General features: G+C 45.8%; 1 protein-coding gene and 1 long non-coding RNA gene across 11 annotated transcripts in view; one reads left to right on the top strand and one right to left on the bottom strand.

Moving 5' to 3' along the window:
* Positions 1-13,046, top strand: part of LOC105026019 (PDZ domain-containing protein 4) — a 30,617-nt gene extending 17,571 nt beyond the window's left edge. For all 3 annotated transcript variants that reach the window (XM_013136243.4, XM_020051761.3, XM_020051762.3), the window contains 7 exons: positions 609-707; positions 1,774-1,836; positions 3,280-3,381; positions 5,753-5,898; positions 6,481-7,515; positions 8,239-8,692; positions 9,578-13,046. In XM_013136243.4, the coding sequence (XP_012991697.2) occupies positions 609-707; positions 1,774-1,836; positions 3,280-3,381; positions 5,753-5,898; positions 6,481-7,515; positions 8,239-8,692; positions 9,578-10,081 (2,403 nt within the window). In that variant the 3' untranslated portion in view covers positions 10,082-13,046. The remainder of the gene's footprint in view (positions 1-608; positions 708-1,773; positions 1,837-3,279; positions 3,382-5,752; positions 5,899-6,480; positions 7,516-8,238; positions 8,693-9,577) is intronic.
* A 743-nt stretch (positions 13,047-13,789) lies between these two features.
* The window catches only part of LOC106024573, an 81,799-nt gene continuing 74,811 nt past the window's right edge, over positions 13,790-20,777 (bottom strand). For 6 of the 8 annotated variants that reach the window (XR_004576624.1, XR_004576622.1, XR_004576628.1 and 3 more), the window contains 2 exons: positions 18,882-18,931; positions 13,790-18,505 (listed from right to left, as the gene is read on the bottom strand). This is a non-coding gene — a long non-coding RNA (IQ motif and SEC7 domain-containing protein 2). The remainder of the gene's footprint in view (positions 18,506-18,881; positions 18,932-20,777) is intronic. The other 2 variants (XR_004576623.1, XR_004576629.1) reach the window with 2 other exon arrangements.

A 20,777-nucleotide genomic window follows, 5' to 3' on the forward strand; every position in this document is an offset into this window, starting at 1 on the left:
TTTCTGATGGCGCAGCAGATATCCAACATTTTTAGGCGACAAATGCAAATAAAATGGACTTCAGCGAAACGAGCTGTCATCCGATGACTAGCAAATTACTTTCATGTGTCGGATCCAGTAGGCTAGATGCACCCAAAGCTCAAAAAGAGCGTTTGAACTGAAAAGATTTTAATTACATGTCATTTTAACGGGATGTACCTTTAGATTTTTCTCAATTTCAGCAATGTTGGTTTTTCTATTTAACTCCAGGGGGAAATGTCACTTCAGTTCACTCATTTGTGGAGGTATGTAACTTAGATCTCATGGGCACTCTTTCCCCTCTCTCCTCCTCTCTCTCTGCCTCTCCCTCCTCTCTCTCTGCTTCTCTCTCCTCCTCTCTCTCCTCCTCTCTCTCTGCCTCTCTCTCTCTGCCTCTCTCTCTGCCTCTTTTTTTCTTTTTGATGATTTCAATGTTCCTTTCTCTCTGTCTTTTTTCTTTTTCTCCTCTCCCACTCCCACCATCTTCTCCCTCTCTCCCTCCTCCTCTCTCTCCCTCCTCCTCTCTCTCCCTTTCTCTCTGGCTCTCACTCCCTCTCCCTCTGTCTCTCTCCTTATGTGCCTCTCTCTAGGAGGTGGAGCTGTATAAGTCCAGTCAACAAGACAAGTTGGGTTTGACAGTGTGCTATCGTACTGATGATGAGGAGGACCGGGGAATCTATGTAGGAGAGGTTTGTAATAAGAACAGCAGCATACTGTACTATCAGACCGTATCAAGTCACACCAATAAAACCAGTTCAGTAGACCTTACAGAATAAAACCAGTTCAGTAGACCTTACAGAATAAAACCAGTTCAGTAGACCTTACAGAATAAAACCAGTTCAGTAGACCTTACAGAATAAAACCAGTTCAGTAGACCTTACAGAATAAAACCAGTTCAATAGACCTTACAGAATAAAACCAGTTCAGCAGATCTTACAGAATAAAACCAGTACAGTAGACCTTACTGAATAAAACCAGTTCAACAGACCTTACAGAATAAAACCAGTCCTGCAGTCCTTACAGAATAAAACCAGTTCAGTAGACCTTACAGAATAAAACTAGTTCAGTAGACCTTACAGAATAAAACCAGTTCAGCAGATCTTACAGAATAAAACCAGTTCAGCAGAACTTACAGAATAAAACCAGTTCAGCAGACCTTACAGAATAAAACCAGTTCAGCAGACCTTACAGAATAAAACCAGTTCAGCAGACCTTACAGAATAAAACCAGTTCAGTAGACCTTACAGAATAAAACCAGTTCAGCAGATCTTACAGAATAAAACCAGTACAGTAGACCTTACTGAATAAAACCAGTTCAACAGACCTTACAGAATAAAACCAGTCCTGCAGTCCTTACAGAATAAAACCAGTTCAGTAGACCTTACAGAATAAAACTAGTTCAGTAGACCTTACAGAATAAAACCAGTTCAGTAGACCTTACAGAATAAAACCAGTTTAGTAGACATTTCCATGAAATCGTTTAGTAGAACTTTCCTTGAACTCAATTTCAAACAGTTAAAAAAAACTAAATGTAAGGAATAAAACCTGATTAACAGAATAGAGTAAAAAGGCTTCTCACAGATACACAAGCAATAACAGGTAAGAATAATAGAAACTAGTTCATGCTGTAGAATGTATAGACCAGAGATTCTAGATGAAACAAACAGCCCTAAAATAGTCCCAGAAACACAAACCTCTGAACTGATCCATATCTGTTAGTGACCTTTGACCTCCTCACTCATTCCTTCTCTTCAGGTCAATCCTGATGGTATAGCAGCAAAGAATGGACGTATTCGCCAAGGAGACCGAATTCTGCAGGTAGACCCACGCACGCACACACTCATTCAACATACACACACACATTCACGTACACACACGCACACACACAAGCACAGGTAGAGACTTAGGAAAGTAGGCCAATTCACATTACTGGCCACGAGAGAGACAGATGGAGAGAAAAGGATAGAGAGAGGAAGAGATATCGGTAGAGTAGAGAAAAGCGTGGTGAGAGAGGAATTGTAACTATTTGCAAATGTTTGCAACACTACATAGCCTACAGTGTACTGTCCAAATTCAAAATGCATGATTCCTTTTTTCAACTTGTATGTATGTTTACTTAGAATTTCAGAGTAGTTCATTTCTTTTTGTTTTAACCTTTGTTGCTTATTATAGCTTCTTTGTATTTCCACTCGCCTTGGCAAAGTAAACAAATGTTTCCCATGCCAGTAAAACCCTCTAAGTGAAATTAAAAATTAATTGGAATCAAGAGAGAGAAAGAGACTCGATTAGGGTGGTGTAGAGAATAGAAGGGAGAGAGCAAAGTGACTGACAGCTCGGCCTAAAAACAGAGGAGAAAGGAAGGTGGCTTCTGTGCAACGTTGTGAAGGTCTCCATGAAACACATGTCAGGGGTAGAGACCGATAATGTTCATATCCCCATGGCTATTAGGGATTTCACTGCTCATGATGGTTCCTTGTTCTCATGACAGCAGCTCTTTGTGTGTGTGTGTGTTTGTGTGTGTGTGTGTGGGTGGGTGTGTGTTTGTGTGTGAGCATTCGTGTTAAAAGCTGCTGTGTTTATTGATCTTTCATCAGATTCTCCTCTAGGTAATGTAATGAACAACAATGAACCCTGATTAAGTCCTCTAGATAATGTAATAAACAAGGACACATTCTCATCAGGTCCTCCTCTAGATAATGTAATAAACAGTGATGAACCCTGAGCACATTCCTTAGATATTGTAATAGATAATGTAATAAACAGCGATGAACACTGAGCATGTCCGTTATATATTGTAATAGATAATCTAATAAACGGTGATGAACCCTGAGCACACCCCTTATATATTGTAATAGATAATGTAATAAACGCAGATGAACCCTGAGCATGTCCGTTATATATTGTAATAGATAATGTAATAAACGGTGATGAACCCTGAGCATGTCTGTTATATATTGTAATAGATAATGTAATAAACGCTGATGAGCCCTGAGCACACCCCTTATATATTGTAATAGATAATGTAATAAACGCAGATGAACCCTGAGCATGCCCGTTATGTATTGTAATAGATAATGTAATAAACGGTGATGAACCCCAAGCACATCCCTTATATATTGTAATAGATAAGGTAATAAACGCTGATGAACCCTGAGCATGTCTGTTATATATTGTAATAGATAATGTAATAAATGCTGATGAGCCCCAAGCATGTCTGTTATATATTGTAATAGTGAGTGATGACCCTGTGTCGCCGACTAGATAAATGGTGTTGACATCCAGAACCAAGAGGAGGCTGTAGCTGTTCTGACTAGAGACGACAGCATCACCTTCTCCCTGCTGCTCGCACGACCTGACATAGAGGTACAAACACACACTGTCTCTCTCTGTGTCTTACTCTCTGTTACCTCCTGTCTCCCTGTCTTACCTCCTGTCTCCCTGTCTTACCTCCTGTCTCCCTGTCTTACCTCCTGTCTCCCTGTCTTACCTCCTCTCTCTGTCTTACCTCCTCTCTGTCTGTCTTAACTCTTCTCATTTGGTCTTACCTCCTCTCTGTCTGTTACCTCCTCTCTCCCTGTTACCTCCTCTCTCACTGTCTTACCTCCTCTCTCCCTGTTACCCCCTCTCTTCCTGTCTTACCTCCTCTCTCACTGTAACCTCCTCTCTCCCTGTAACCTCCTCTCTCCCTGTAACCTCCTCTCTCCCTGTAACCTCCTCTCTCTGAGTCCTGCATCTTATATCCTGTCTTACATGAAGACACATTCTGTTAGGCACACACCTGCTAACAAGATGCTGGCACCATGGCAACGTCAACCTATATCAATGTTTCTGATGACTGAAGAAGATGGCCTGAATAGAGCTCAGGGTAGAGACGGATGAAATATGTAAAAGAGTGGTGAAAGGATGAGATAGTGAGGGGATGGAGGGAGGAGAGGATGAGGATGAGGAGAAGAAAAGATGGAGGGAAGATTGAGATGATGAATGAAATTCTGAGATGGGGTTGGAGGGGAGGAGAGAGAGAGACAGAGGAGAAGAAAGGATGGAGAGACGAGAAAGGAGGAATGAGAATGAGAGGGAGACAAACAAAGGATGGAGGGATGGGATAATTAGATGAAAGAAAAGATAGAAACAGCCGGTTTATCCTCAATTTACCATGTGGTTGCTTCAAGGCGACAACAATATACTGTCACAAACACCTATACTCACACAACAATACCTGACCATGAGATAACCCTCAGAGAACAGGATTCTCATTAACCAGCACTCCTCTCCCTGGAGGAAAAGAAAGAAAGAGAGAGAAAAGGAGAGAGGAGGAGAGAGGTGCAACACAACAGAACAAACAGAATAATAAAAGAGTGTGATGGAGAGAGTTTAAACTTAATGGTCACTTCAATTATCAGAGAGGGAAGAGGTGAGAAGTAAAACAGCCAAACAGAAGTAAAAAACCAGACAACGATCAATACCCTGCTGGGTGACTCACAACTGCTACAATCAAATTGAATTATCATCCAGATAAATAAATTGCCCAATTGAGAGATATATTAGAAAGCTACATGATTCTGGTTTAACAGATTCTCTTTTTTATGTGTCATAATGTTTTTTTAACCAATCTTATGTAATATATATTATTCATCAAATGTAATATATATTATCCATCTAGTGAAATATATAATATACATTTATTTTTATATATATTATGCATCCAGTGTATTATATACAATATTACCCTCATAATGTAATATACACTCACCTAAAGGATTATTAGGAACACCTGTTCAATTTCTCATTAATGCAATTATCTAATCAACCAATCACATGGCAGTTGCGTCAATGCATTAAGGGGTGTGGTCCTGGTCAAGACAATCTCCTGAACTCCAAACAGAATGTCAGAATGGGAAAGAAAGGTGATTTAAGCAATTTTGAGCGTGGCATGGTTGTTGGTGCCAGACGGGCCGGTCTGAGTATTTCACAATCTGCTCAGTTACTGGGATTCTCACGCACAACCATTTCTAGGGTTTACAAAGAATGGTGTGAAAAGGGAAAAACATCCAGCATGCGGCAGTCCTGTGGGCGAAAATGCCTTATTGATGCTAGAGGTCAGAGGAGAATGGGCCGACTGATTCAAGCTGATAGAAGAGCAACTTTGACTGAAATAACCGTTACAACCGAGGTATGCAGCAAAGCATTTGTGAAGCCACAACACACACAACCTTGAGGCGGATGGGCTACAACAGCAGAAGACCCCACCGGGTACCACTCATCTCCACTACAAATAGGAAAAGAGGCTACAATTTGCATGAGCTCACCAAAATTGGACAGTTGAAGACTGGAAGAATGTTGCCTGGTCTGATGAGTCTCGATTGCTGTTGAGACATTCAGATTGTAGAGTCAGAATTTGGCGTAAACAGAATGAGAACATGGATCCATCATGTCTTGTTACCACTGTGCAGGCTGGTGGTGGTGGTGTAATGGTGTGGGGGATGTTTTCTTGGCACACTTTAGGCCCCTTAGTGCCAATTGGGCATCGTTTAAATGCCACGGCCTACCTGAGCATTGTTTCTGACCATGTCCATCCCTTTATGACCACCATGTACCCATCCTCTGATGGTTACTTCCAGCAGGATAATGTCACAAAGCTCGAATAATTTCAAACTGGTTTCTTGAACATAACAATGAGTTCACTGTACTGAAATGGACCACACAGTTACCAGATCTCCCCCATGTGCTCCCCTAGAACGAACCTCCGGGGGACCTGGAGGAGCTGGGTTTGGAGCTGGGCCAGCCCGGCCTCTACCCCCTGAGGAGGTCAGGGGAGGACGACGTGGGTGACCTAGAGGGAGGAACGACTCCTGTCCTCACCCTCAGTCCAGCAACTCTGTGGTTGGTATAGAACTCAACAGTTCTGATTAATTTAACAGGTTTTGTGAGAATTAAATCGTTTTTTATACCCTGACTATCTTAAAAGTGTTGAGAGTGGTCTGTATCACACTAGAATACATGTTTATTCGTTACATGCATATGCAGAGAGACAACCGCCTGCCTCTTGCTGAATAGGTTACTCAATGAGGAAAAAAATCACACACCAGGTTTTACACAGAGAGAACCATAAATCTGGTGTGGCATCTGCATTTTCTCCCATCCACTTTCTCACCTTACTAGACAGAAATAGAATCCATCCCAACAGTTGTATTTCCAGTGACAGAAAGTGTACAGTGCGTAGGACCTAGGAAATAGTTACAGTGATGAGAACGGATGAATTTCCCAGTTTAAGAGCATGACCAAAAGAATAAGCAGTTCTTAAAAAAAGAAATCTGAAGTAGCCCTCTTCCCAAAAACAGCTGGGAACCCCGGCTAGGTCCAGGAGGTTTTCTGTACCTTGCCCTTTAAAAACAAAAGTCTCCCGCTTCCATGGCGACCCACCACCAAGGCTACTTCCTGATTACCTCTTGCCTTCTCCCGTAGCAACAGCCAGGAAGTAGACAGCGGCATGGGGCACACAGACCAGAGCACCCACAACGCAGAGTCCTCTGAACACGACCTTCTGGGGGACGACCACACCAGTGCCCCCGACACCAACACCACCAACACCCCAGGGAGCACCAGGAAGTTCCGGCCCGGCCACACTCCCCCATCGCCCCTGCTGCTCCGCCCGGATATCCACCTCAGCAGTGACTCCCTGCCTGGAATGGGCCTGGGGACACGAGTCGTGGGCTACGTCCCTGACCCACTGATGATGATGATGCCTGGGCTGACGGAGGAAGAGTGCGAGAGGTACAGGGAGCTGCTGGAGATCAGGTGTCATTGTGAGAAGAACAGAAAGCTGGCAGAGAGAAGCCAGAGAGAAGGACAAAGGGGTGGAGAGGTGGAGGATGTCGAGCTGGGTGGAGACGAGGTCAGGGGTGACGCGGAGGTCAATGAGAGCCTGACGCAGCACGAGATGGTGTTGTTAGATGAAGAACTGCGCCACCTGGAGTTCAAGTGCCGCAACATCCTGAGGGCTCAAAAGATGCAGCAACTCAGAGAGCAATGCATGAAGGCGTGGCTACTGGAGGAGGAGGCGGCGAGCCGCGGAGCGCCGACCCTTGAGTCTGTCTCCGCCCCTGACCACGAAACATACCCAGAGCCAGCCCACGAACTCCACCGTGAGCTGTCCGACATCAACGAGGTCCCAGAACGAGAGAGATCTGACCCAGACCTGGACCCAGACCTGGACCCAGACCTGGACCCAGACCTGGACCCAGACCTGGACAAAGACAGCACCAGCGCCTACAACACAGGAGGGGAGAGCTGCAGGAGCACCCCATTGGTCAGCACCGAGTTCCTCCCTCTCTCCCTGCCCAACCAGGGGGAAGAGAAAGGAGGGGACTCCAGCGTCTCTCCCCACCCAACCACCCGCAGACCCAGCCGAGACCGGGCTGACAGGGTGGGGTCAGGCCGGGGAGGGGAGAGGGGGGGACACGGAGGTCTGGATGGTTCCTTCTCCCCCAACAGCTACAGGTAATGTGTGTGTGCGTGTGTGTGTGTGTGTGTGCTGTGTGTTGTGTGTGATGTGTTGTGTTGTGTGTGATGTGTTGTGTGTGATGTGTTGTGTTGTGTGTGATGTGTTGTGTTGTGTGTGTGTTGTGTGGGATGTGTTGTGTGTGATGTGTTGTGTTGTGTGTGATGTGTTGTGTTGTGTGTGTGTTGTGTGGGATGTGTTGTGTGTGATGTGTTGTGTGTGTGTTCTGTGTGTTGTGTAGTGATCTTTGCCATTAGATATTTCTTCAAAGCTTACATGTGGACATGTTTTAAGATGGTCACACCATGTATCATTTAGCAATTTTAGTTTTTGGAAAAACAGTTTGTAGGTATTTTATAATTACAGTGTAATTTGCTTGTCAATGCTACGATTCATTGTAAAGCATTGTAAAACACATAAATGACCAGGGTAGTAAATATTCAAGACGTTTGTTTAAAATTTTATTTTAGTAATTTTATTTTCTTACAGTTTTTGTCTTGACATTGTTCTTCTAGAACCATTGCAACCCATGTGAATATCGATGGCAGCACGGGTGTTTTGAAGTTCCCTGTTTTCCAGATATTCTCCTGGGAGATAATAGAGCAGTTGGATAAGCCAGTATCCTTGCCAGTGTTCTTGCTGATAAATTCCTCCTATAGGACAATAAACTATTTACTGATTCGTCAATAATCCATCCATTGTCAATGTAATCCATCTTATAGGAAGTACCAGATCCAGACAGCCAATGCTAGCACTAGCCCCGCCCATCCTAAATTCCGGTCCCTGACCCGGGGAGGAGACGGGGTCACCGTGGGGTCATCATCACAGAGGGGGGGTGCCAAAGGCAGAACCACACACCCACTGAAGCCCCCCAGGACCAACCCCGGTGCCGCTCATCACAACTGGACCGGGGGTCACAGCGCAGAGTCCAGCCCGTACTTCACCAGGCGGTACCACGCTGACCATTCCCCAGTACCGGAGCGCTACCAGAGCTGCATGCAGCTTCAGTCGTCCAATCGGGAGTTTCTCGTGGACCCCCTGGAGCCGAGTGACAGAGCCTCGGGCCTGGAGGAGAGAGGAGCCGCAGCCGGCAGCAGCAGTCAGGCTAGCCCCTCGCGCCTCCCCCTCCACCTCCCCCTGCAGCTGGGGCCAGCCTCACCTCGTATGGAGTGGAAGGTGCCTCGTTTATTTTCCTGTTCAAGACTGGATTAGATGTTACCGCTGTCTGGCTGAGTAGTAGTTAGCATAGCTACAGAAGGTGAGACACTGTAGAAGGAGAGACACTGTAGAAGGAGAGGTACTGTAGAAGGAGAGGTACTGTAGAAGGAGAGACACTGTAGAAGGAGAGACACTGTAGAAGGAGTGATACTGTAGAAGGAGAGACACTGTAGAAGGAGAGACATTGTAGTAGGAGAGGTACTGTAGAAGGAGAGATACTGTAGAAGGAGAGACAGAGTAGAAGGGGAGATACTGTAGAAGGAGAGACACAGTAGAAGGGGCGATAATGTAGAAGGAGAGACACTGTAGAAGGAGAGACACTGTAGAAGGAGAGATACTGTAGAAGGAGAGACACTGTAGAAGGAGAGGTACTGTAGAAGGAGAGACACTGTAGAAGGAGAGGTACTGTAGAAGGAGAGACACTGTAGAAGGAGAGGTACTGTAGAAGGAGAGACACTGTAGAAGGAGAGACATTGTAGATGGAGAGATACTGTAGGAGAGATAATTTAGAAGGAGAGACACTGTAGAAGGACAGATACTGTAGAAGGAGAGACATATTGCACCACTGGCTAATAATTGATCAGGGGAGATGAAATAGCAATAACTCCACTGACCACATTATGGCAGCTCTGACCCATCTGCTACCCAGAAGACTTTGCTCTAACACAGGCGTCAGAAAACAGCTCTAGTGGATCACCACACAGTCCAGTCCCACGTCTCTGTGCTTCAAGTCCTACTGGTACAATAAGGTTCTGCATTTTGGGGATTGAGAGCAACCCACCTAGCCTAAACATGCCCTAGCCCTGCTAGCGAGCTAACCATCTGACCTCATGTTATCCCCAGGTGAAAATCCGCAGCGACGGGACGCGTTACGTTGCCAAGCGACCCGTGAGGGACCGTCTCCTGAAAGCGCGGGCCAATAAGATCAGAGAAGAGCGCAGTGGCATGACGACGGACGACGACGCGGTCAGCGAGATGAAACAGGGCCGCTATTGGTCCAAGGAGGAGCGTAAACAGCAGCTCCTGCGAGCCCGGGAACACCGGAGGCGCCGGGAGATCATGATGCAGAGCCGGCTGGACTACCTGAAGGGGGACAGGGAGCCCCAGGGAGACACCGGGGAGGAGAAGACTGCAGGAGGACCTGCGGGCCAGCAGGGGGCAGCACTGCCGGGACAGCCAGGAGGCAGTCCAAATATACTGGTCCTCAGCCAGAAGAAGATCATGAAGAAGAGGAGCCGGCGGATCCTGGACAACTGGATCACCATTCAGGAACTTCTGGCCCACGGGTCCAGATCGCCAGATGGGAAGAAGGTTTATAACCCCCTGCTTTCTGTTACCACAGTGTGATGGGGGGAGTGGAGGAGGAAAGGAGGAGGAGAGGAGAGAAAGGGGGCAGAGACGTCGTCCCCCCCCACATGGCACCCATCTCATAGACAAATTTTTGCCTTCCTCCAGAAGCAGGTCAATGACTCTGATCTAGGAGGAAGAGGACGAGAGAGGACGACCAGAACTATGAGCCAATGGGAACAATGGGGGATGGTAATGGAGAAATAATAATAGAAATCTTGTGTTTAATTAAAGTAACTGCCCAGGGTTTCCATTTCTGACAATATGACTGGAATAGTTTTCCTTTCCAAGCTTATTTCAATTATGTTAAAAAGAAGAGTTTCTGTGGTGAGATGGTGTGGGTGTATACCAGTTATAAATATATTCCTTTGAGCAGACATCTGATTGGCCAGATCATCTTCCCTAAACTGCTGACTGGCTAGTTGAAAAACTCCCCAGGAGAATGAGGAATATTATGTTAAAAGGTCTGGGCAGTTCCTTAACAATTAAGCCCCAGACTGTGTGTCATTTGGCCATATACCTTGCTTTAAACCTTGGCCAAGGGCTTTTTTTTTTCAGATAACTTTTTAGGCCCTTAGGCAATGTGATTAGAACAGTTAATAACGTAATTAGAACAGTTAGAAATGTAATTAGAACAGTTAGAAATGTAATTAGAACAGTTAAAATGTTGTTAGAACAGTAAGCCAGTCTTTTTGCATCATATCTATAATATAGTGTCTAAAATGCCATGGCTTTCAGCAAATCAGCATCCCAGACACAATCCATACAGTTTATTATGTACATAACAGTGAGCTATAATTTCAAAATGAATAACGTTGTTTTAAGGGGATTAGAAAGAGAAGAGAAAAGGAGTTACATTGTGATGTTGTGCACTGACTGTTAACATACTGCCCGTCAATGTGGGATTAGTCCATGGAAATGTACCAAACCCCCCATCTAGTGGGACTGATGTGGAGAGCAATCAATTGGACTGTAATGATTTCAATAGGATACTTTCAGCCGGTCGTCTTGGAGATACAACGACATTAACATGAATGTGCTTACCTTAGAACATGTACAGAGCACAGCTTCCTGCTTAGTCCGCTGCTTGCTGTTTTAGACAATTGCGCTCTTTTTAATGACTTTCCGAAACCATGGGTTACCTAGGTAGTAAGATATAACCATGGAAACCTGTCCAGATAGAACCATGGGAATCGTGGGAGGTGACCTTATCAAACCATGTCAGGCAGACAATTCTAAATAACGGGTTGGAAAAGCAACAGCTTCAGGCCCCTTCTCTGTGCAGTGTGAATGACTAGAGACCTGGAAGCCAGAGAGGAGAAATCCACCTCAGAGTCAGTAACAAGCTTTGGGACTTTGGGGAGTGGATTGTGGGGGGGGGGGGGTGCTACATTTTTCCAATGTAGCACCAGCGTACAAACACAAGGGAGATGGCCTTGACACACATAGAGGAGTGAGAGAGGGCGAAAGAAAAGCAGAAGAGGGAAATGGGAAGAAAGAGATGTGATCTATTGATACAGAGGAGAAGGCAAGATGGAAAAACAGGGAGAGAGAAAAAAGAACCTGACTTAAGCAACAGCACAGATGAATTGACAATATCCCAAAATGAGAAAACAATATTTCATTGTCAAATCCATCTTCGGGTTACAGGATGTGTCACCAATGGTAGGCTGTTTCCTATTGGCCCTGGTTGAAAGAAGGGCCTTGTGAAGACCAGGGCTGCTTCTGGGATGCCGATTGAATTCCCTAACTACAGTCCTGGTGAACAGTCCATCCATCAAGGCTTCTCTGTTGACTCAATTTGTCAAACCGCTAATAGGACAGGCTCGTATGGCCAAACACTGGCATGGTTTTCACAGATGGATCTGTACATTCATAGACTGAAGCACTCTAAATTGTGTGTATGTGTGTGTGTGTGTGTGTGTGTGTGTTTGTTTGTGTCTGAAGAACAGTTATACCAGGATTTAAAGAATCAAATTTTTTGTAAAAAATGTCCAATTTGTACCGACATGTGTTTAACTGAATGAGGGACCACTGCTTTGCATTATTAAGCTGCATTATTAACACTCTGTGGTTACCATTAAAACCCCCAACAATATATTTTCTGTCTTTACAATATTCATCCCATGTGCGTTACACACTTGCACTTATGAAAAGTGAATGCTAACCTGACTGGGTTTTATAAGGAACCCAACAGAAACCAGTATGGTCGTAGTTCTAGGTTTTCTACATTACCTAAGGCCAGTCTGGTAGTAGTTCTAGGTTTTTCTACATTACCTAAGACCAGTCTGGTAGCAGTTGTAGTTTTTTTTTACATTACCTAAGACCAGTCTGGTAGCAGTTGTAGGTTTATAAACTTACTGTAAGACCAGTCTGTGAGGAAAATTGACCATGGGAATAAGAGCTGTGTAAATATTGCATTGTGTTTTGATTGAATTTAGCCCTAAATGTTATGTGATTTGATCATCAGTGTTTAAGATTAATTTCCTGTATGAGTCTTTCTATGTCAGTTTTGCTATGTGTGACTTGATGCTAGATTCAACATGTTATGGATCACACCATAATGGTGACTTCCTATTTAGCCAAAATGTTCAGCATCTACAGTGACATTCTACTTTAAATTTAAATAACTCTGTATCATTGAACTCCCAGGACACTGATTGTATACTGCCCATAGTGTCATAAACACATACATGGTGTTCTGTTGTTGAGAAAAAGCTCCATCAAAACCTTTTAGAATAAAATGGTTTTATAACGCGTGACCTTGTCTATCAGCTCAATCTTGAATCTTTTTTTAAGGGATACAATTTCAATTGGGACTCACAAATGAGGAGACAGCTTAAGGACAACTATCATTTGGCTGAAATACTCATTTAAAATTATATAATCTATTATGTTGCCCAGAGATAGTCACAGATTATTGTAAAAAAAAGAATTGATTGCGTCACCAGATTTGTTACAGATATGATATTACCCCAGAAGCTCATTCCATTTACACCCAATTGAACATGCAAACTGGATAAAATAAAAACACACACAATCTATTTCAACAACCAGAACAAGTTTTATAAGAGCAATAAATATTCACGTCTTCTTATCTCTGCATTTTCATTGAAACCAAAAATACATACAGTATAGATATATACAGCTAGAATTCCATATAATATTTGTTTTCTTTAAAATAAGGGCTGCTCTGCTTAATGCACACGATGTACTGATACAATTTTACAATTACCCCGCCCCCGCCCCGCCTCCTCAGTGACATACACAACATTTTACATAGATCTATGTCCATTCCCTTTGTAGTTTCAAAGACATAGTAATACAGTCCACCCTGGAGTACTTGTGTAATTACTATTACTATTAGTAGTAGTAGCAGTAGTATGTACATTCATGTTTATAATACATCTTCATTCAGTAAGTGCTATACATGCAACAGGAATCACAATATGGTCAGGAGGAGACACCACTGTTTCATTTTTGACCAGAGAGACAACATCAGCCGACACAACCACCCGTACTAGTTTCTCCTCTTCCGGTGTCTTCCATGAGTCCCACTCTGGCCAGGACTGCCTCATCTGATAAGAGCCTGTGTTTTATGTCAGATGCATGGGGGAAGGAGTGCAGGGAGGAGGGAGGAGCAGGGAGACCCCGGAAGAGCTGGGGAGGCGATGCAGTACACAGGCTTTGACATAGGCTTTGTCTGTCTTCTCTAGGCCAATCAGAAAGCAGTCATGCCTGGGTCGTGGTTTTGGGGGGAGGCTGATGGGGAGGGCTGGCTTAGAAAGGAGAAAGGGGAGGGGTCATGGAGGGGTGCAGAGACCAGGAAGTTGAATGTAGGAAGTTGGTGCGCTGCAGCGGGATTGGACGAGAGGCACTGACAGACAGCCTCTGTTGTGTTCAAAAACCACAAAACCTTCAAGAGAAAGCAACACCTCCACCCTATGGGGATGCTTGAAACCAAATGTGTGTTTCATGTGCATATATGTGTGTGTAACTGTGAATAAAGGTGTGTGTGTGTGTGTGTTTGTGTGTGTCATTAGTCCTGTTAACCACAGTCCACATGAAGACGGACGCTATGTTAGCGAGCGGGAGTTAGCATGTCATGCTAGTTAGTAGCCGTATACGGAGATCAAATCAGACAGCAGAAGTTTCACTGGTCAAATGACCAGTCAAATGAACACCAATCGCATCTTCAAACACAATACAAAAAATTTAACCAAGAACAGTATTACAAAACAGGCCAAAACATTAGTTAATAGGAGTAGTAACAGTTACACCACACTGACAATAGCAGGAAGTAGGAAATGTCTTCATAGTTATTTATCCCAACAATTCTGTGTTCAACCACAAAAATGCATTCCTCTCAACTACAATCAATGTCTAGTAAAAGAATGACCTGGAAAGAATATGGTTTGTTATGCTTTCATGTTGCTTCATTCAAAAATATATATTTTTAAGAGCAGTTTTTTCATGTGCAGTAAAAAGAAAGAGTTTGTTAAAATACAAGCATATATTCAAACAAAGTATAATACATTTTCTTGATGTTTATTATTTTTGCATCATTAAAATCTTCATTTTCGTGGCAGCCAGTAGTAATTCAACAAAGTGTAAAATGACTTATTTCCATGACTACAGCAACTGCTCATTTGGAGTATTTGGATGGTGTTGAGAGAGTTGTGGTGTTAGTAATCAGATGTCAAACACTTCACGATACAAAAACTTGCTAATAGCTTGTGTAAACTACAAGACAGGGTTATTAGGGGTATAGATGTCCTATCACCTACTGGGTGCCAAATGCTAGCCACTGGTGTTCAGAACTAATATTGTTATACCAATGAAAAATTGCACTGCACGTGTTATAAGAATATTTTAGTGTACTATCAATTAAGAAGATAATAATTGACATTCAGTATTGTTTATAATGATAATAACAAACACCCAGTACAATGAATCTACTGTTGACAGAAGAAGGCCTACGGTTGGGGTTGTTCCACTCTCCAAAAAGATTCCAAGAAGAAGCTTGACAATTATTTGATAAAACTAGGGGCAGTTCCCCTTTTGTCTTCCAGTGTAAATATCAGAAGACATTGTGGACTGTTTATTTCGTGACACTCAGTTGGGAGGGTCTATGATGTAACACTCTGAGTCTGTAGTCCTAGGCCCGCGAGTTCGGGGTTGTATATTTAAAAGGTTTAGGAAATGGAGGAGCCAAGAGAACATGCATGATGGGCTTGTTTAAAACTAGACCACCTTATCCAATCACGTCGTTTTAAACTAGACCACCTTATCCAATCACGCTGTTTTAAACTAGACCACCTTATCCAATCACGCTGTTTTAAACAATGATAATGTGGGATTGGAGTGAATCCAGGCCTGTGGGAATCAAGCTGTAACCAGTGGCAGTACACTGGCTCCACAACCAAGTGTCCAGTCCAGGAAATGTTTACATCTCTATATAGGTGGTATGACTTTGGTGTTTCACATGCTCTAGTATGTTGTATATCTATCTGTTAGGTAAACCTGCTGGTCAAAGAACCCTGACCCTAGTGACCAACAACACATCCACTTTCTTCTGACTCGTTCCACAAGCCTTGTTAAGTCTTCACCAAACAACCTCCTCTGGCTCATCTTTGTGTCTGACTGTTTTCTAGACATGTTGCATTGCTTTTTATGACATTACACTTTTCAAGGCTAACAACACAATACACCTGCATTTACCTCAACCAGTGACCTGAATCTTAACCAGCATGTCTGTTCCAATACTCAACCAGTGACCTGAATCTTAACCAGCATGTCTGTTCCAATACTCAACCAGTGACCTGAATCTTAACCAGCATGTCTGTTGCAATACTCAACCAGTGACCTGAATCTTAACCAGCATGTCTGTTCCAATACTCAACCAGTGACCTGAATCTTAACCAGCATGTCTGTTCCAATACTCAACCAGTGACCTGAATCTTAACCAGCATGTCTGTTCCAATACTCAACCAGTGACCTGAATCTTAACCAGCATGTCTGTTCCAATACTCAACCAGTGACCTGAATCTTAACCAGCATGTCTGTTCCAATACTCAACCAGTGACCTGAATCTTAACCAGCATGTCTGTTGCAATGCTCAACCAGTGACCTGAATCTTAACCAGCATGTCTGTTGCAATACTCAACCACATACAGTTCAAAGCCATGTTGCATCTGTGCCAAACATAAACTGGCCATGTGAGTGTCTATCCACTTCCTGATATACCAATCAATTTCCTGTCTACTTCCTGATTGGCCGGTCCACGTTCTGGATCCCCAGGATTGGCACCTCTTGCTATCATATGCCTGAGACAGTAAAGGAACTAAGACAGCTCCAACAAAGATGGGTCTTTTTATTCACATGGGCCCACAATGGTCTGCTTAACAGCCTGCAAAGGGGATACCCAGAGTGGGAAACCTCATTGGTCATGGCGGGCCATAGTGAACCTATCCAGATGAATAAAAAATGGAAGCGTGGCTTAGTGGGGGCTGACTTATGCTCCTACTCTGAGAGAAGAAGGTAATGGATATGGTCATGGATGAGGTCATGGATGAGGTCATCCAGAACATGCCCCACGGTGACAGCTCTTCAGCACCACTAAACACACTCCATCACTCTCTCATCCCCTTTCAGCACCACTAAACAACACACCATCACTCTCTCCATCCCCCTTCAGTCACATGTCAACTAGCAACCTCCTGTCCTGTAGAGGGAGACATGGTGCAGATCTTCCAGTGGGCTGTGCATTACAGACTTCCTCCAGGGGCAGTGAGTCTGGATGGTGAGACAGACCTGACCTCTAGCTCTGCCTCCTCACCGTGTCATTCATGGTGTTGTGGTGAGGTGGCCCTGTGCCGCAGCAGTGTTGGTTCTCCCATCCGGCCCGTGGCGCATGAGTCTACCTGAACCTGAACCTGTGAGGGAACCGCACGTGGAAGTAACACAGCCTGAGCAGACTCCGCCTCCTCTTCCTGCCTCTACCCGAACGCCGGCGGCCATACTGGATGATCTGGGCATGGCCCTTCTTAAACCTGAAGCTGTCCCCGTCCGGCGGCCTCACTCTGACCAGCGGCGCCCCCTGCTGTCCGGAGGAGTCGCGGCGTCTCCTGACGGTCACACCACCGTGCTGATGCGGTTGACAGGTTTGGACTTGGAGCTGCTGGTACTGCCCGTCCCCGTGCTGCTGCCCCCACCGCCAGGCCCCGCCTGGGGGCCCGGCCCCGCCTGCGACTGGAAGGGGAGGGCGCGAGGGGAGAGAGGGGTGAGCGGAGTGAGCGGGGAGGAAGGCGGGGGCAAGGGCGAGTGCGGAGGGGGAGGCGGAATGGAGGAGAGCGGCGGGTACTGCGGGAGGTACTGGGCGTGGCCGTGGGCGGCGGCCTGCGGGATGTGACGGGCGACGGGTGTCGGTGGGGGCGGCGCGGCGAACACGAAGTGGGTCTGGTGCTGGGAGTGCGCGCCAGGGTGGGGGCTGAGCGACAGCCCCGGGTGGGGGCTCAGGTTGTGGGAAAGAGCGGTATGATAGGGGGCGTGCGTGTGGGCGAGGGGGTGGGGCTGCGAGTGTGACAGAGTAAGCGGGAGCTTGGCGCCTCCGCCGCCTCCCCGGCCGTGTGTGGAGTGTGTGTGGTAGAGGGTGAGGGGCGCGGGCCCTGGGGAGTGAGGAGAGAGGGGCGGAGGGGGGCAGCCACCCGCCATGTGGGTATAGCGCCCCCCCTGTGGACCATGCAGTGCCTGGGAGAGCTGCTGAAGCTGGGGGTGGGAGGGAGCGGGACCGGGGCCCGACCACCTGGGGACCCCCACCATGGGGCCCCTGAGAAGAGCTGGAGGCCCAGGGGCCCCCTGGGTGGTGGAGCAGGGCTGGCTGGGAGCGGGCCCGCTCTGGGCGTGGTAGCGGTGGTGGTGGTGGTAGGGTGGCGGAGGCTGTTGCCCAGTGTTGCTGTGGCAGTACTGGGCGTGCAGGGCCTGGATCTTGGAGGGCCCTCCTGGATCGGAGTGGGTGAGGGCGGAGGGGGAGGGTGGGGGCGGGCCTCCGGTGGTAGGCGGGGGGACAGGTGCAGGGTAGTGTGGTGGCCCAGGAGGGAGGAGAGGGGTGAGAGGACCTGGCGGTTTGGTGACGGAGCGTTTGCTCCCGAACAGGGACCCCAGGAAGGAGCCTCCACTGGCCCCTCCCCCTCCAGATACGCTCCCCGGGGCCCCCATCGCCCCTCGGTCTCCGCTGCTGGGACCCAGTGCCGTCGTCCCAGTAGCGGTATGGTGATTTAGCCCCGGCCCACCCCCCACCCCCAATCCGGGGCTCAGGATGGGGCGGTGAGGCCGGTAGTCTTGGATGTCGTAGCAGCCGGGTGACATTACACTCCCAGCCATGTGAGGGCGCTGGTGAGGCTGAGGACTGTTAATGATGGAGCCCTGACGGACAGAAGGAGAGACGGGGAGATGAGAAAACAGACGACACACAGAGAGTAAAGTAGAGGTCTGTGAAATGCCGTTTTATTTGAACATCAACCGGGCAAAAACATGCCATGCAAGTTCTTTACATGCAAGTCTAATGCACAGCCTTTAAGGAAACATCCAGACAGACAATATTAACCAGCGGGTTTTATCCTACTGCATTGCAATTCTACCCGCAGCTGGTGACACGGACACATGCATGTGAGGCCATTTTAATGCACAACTATGTCAGGCAGTTTCGACCATGCAGGACATGAAGAACATAAGGATCCTGTCATAAGGTTCTGGGGCTGTGACCGGGGACGGCGTAAAGTGGCTTCTCATCCAGACTCACTTCCATGGTGCTGTCCAGAGAACCAGCACTGTTCCGACGGCCCCGCTTCCCTGCACCCGGCGAGCAATAACACAAGTCACATGTTGTGGTGTGATTTTGCTGATTGGGGGCTCATTGTTAAGACAAACAGTGACCAAGGTACAGTGGGGAGAGCAAGTATTTGAATCACTGCCAATTTTGTAGGTTTTCCCACTTATAAAGCATGTAGAAGTCTGTAATTTGTATCAGAAAATCCAGAAAATCACATTGTATGATTATTAAGTAATTAATTTGCATTTTATTGCATGGCATAAGTATTTGATACATCAGAAAAGCAGAGCTTAATATTTGGTACAGAAACCTTGGTTTGCAATTAGAGAGATCATACATTTCCTGTAGTTCTTGACCAGGTTTGCACACACTGCAGCAGGGATTTTGGCCCTCTCCTCCATACAGACCTTCTCCAGATCCTTCAGGTTTCGGGGCTGTCGCTGGGCAATATAGACTTTCAGCTCCCTCAAATGATGTTCTACTGGGTTCAGGTCTGGAGACTGGCTAGGCCACTCCAGGACCTTGAGATGCTTCTTACGGAGCCACTCCTTAGGTGCCCTGGCTGTGTGTTTCGGGTCGTTGTCTTGCTGGAAGACCCAGCCACAACCCATCTTCAATGCTCTTACAGAGGGAAGGAGGTTGTTGGACAAGATCTCACGATACATGGCCCCATCCATCCTCCCCTCAATACGGTGCAGTCGTCCTGTCCCCTTTGCAGAAAAGCATCCCCAAAGAATGATGTTTCCACCTCCATGCTTCACGGTTGGGATGGTGTTCTTGGGGTTGTACTCATCCTTCTTCTTCCTCCAAACACGGCGAGTGGAGTTTAGACCAAAAAGCTCTATTTTTGTCTCATCAGACCACATGACCTTCTCCCATTCCTTCTCTGGATCATCCAGATGGTCATTGGCAAACTTCAGACGGGCCTGGACATGAGCAGGGGAACCTTGCATGCGCTGCAGGATTGTAATCCATGACGGCGTAGTTTGTTACTAATGGTTTTCTTTGAGACTGTGGTCATTGTGGAGAGGTTAGAGTCTGTTTGATTGGTCTGTGAGAGCCGGAATTCTTACTGGTTGGTACGTGATCAAATACTTATGTCGTGCAGTAAAATGCAAATTAATTCTAAAAAAATCATACAATGTGATTTTCTGGATTTTTTAGATTCCATCACTCACAGTTGAAGTGTACCTATGATAAAAATTACAGACCTCTACGTGCTTTGTAAGTAGGAAAACCTGCAAAATCGGCAGTGTATCAAATACTTGTTCTCCCCACTGTATTTGCTAAACCACTAATTTTCAGTGGTAGTTGACAAAAAGATAACTGATAACTGACTACATACATAGACACAAAAATATATACAATTAAACACAGAATATATCCCATTTTGATTGATGAAAATGAGATTATTTGTATCACAAACAGTTTTTGGATGGAGAGAAATACAGTAACTTTTCTGTGCGATCAGCTGCATTTTACTATGTATTATATAATTAAATAAAATCCACCGATATCTTCAGGATTATTTCGGTCCATGATGACTACAGACACACAGTGTGGTGTGAAATCGACACCACTGTCCAGTGCTCAGTGGGTAGGACAGGTACATTACACATGTATGTAGGCTACTCTTATTATAACCAACCCGCCAACCTTCTCTAGTCTACCCAGCAAGCGGCTCGCTACGCGTTCTCGTTGGCGACTACCCCGGGAAATGTGTGAGTCTTAAGTGTGCGAGTTTTAACTTCAGTCGTATATAGATAGACGGCGGCTGTTCATTTGATTCCTTATCTGTAATTCTGCACAATGATTTCGTTTCACAAAAATGTGACTAACATTTAAGGGCATTTTGTTGACAAAAAT

The sequence above is a fragment of the Esox lucius genome, chromosome 12 (genome assembly GCF_011004845.1).
Source record: "Esox lucius isolate fEsoLuc1 chromosome 12, fEsoLuc1.pri, whole genome shotgun sequence".
In the NCBI taxonomy this organism is placed as follows: Eukaryota; Metazoa; Chordata; class Actinopteri; order Esociformes; family Esocidae; genus Esox; species Esox lucius.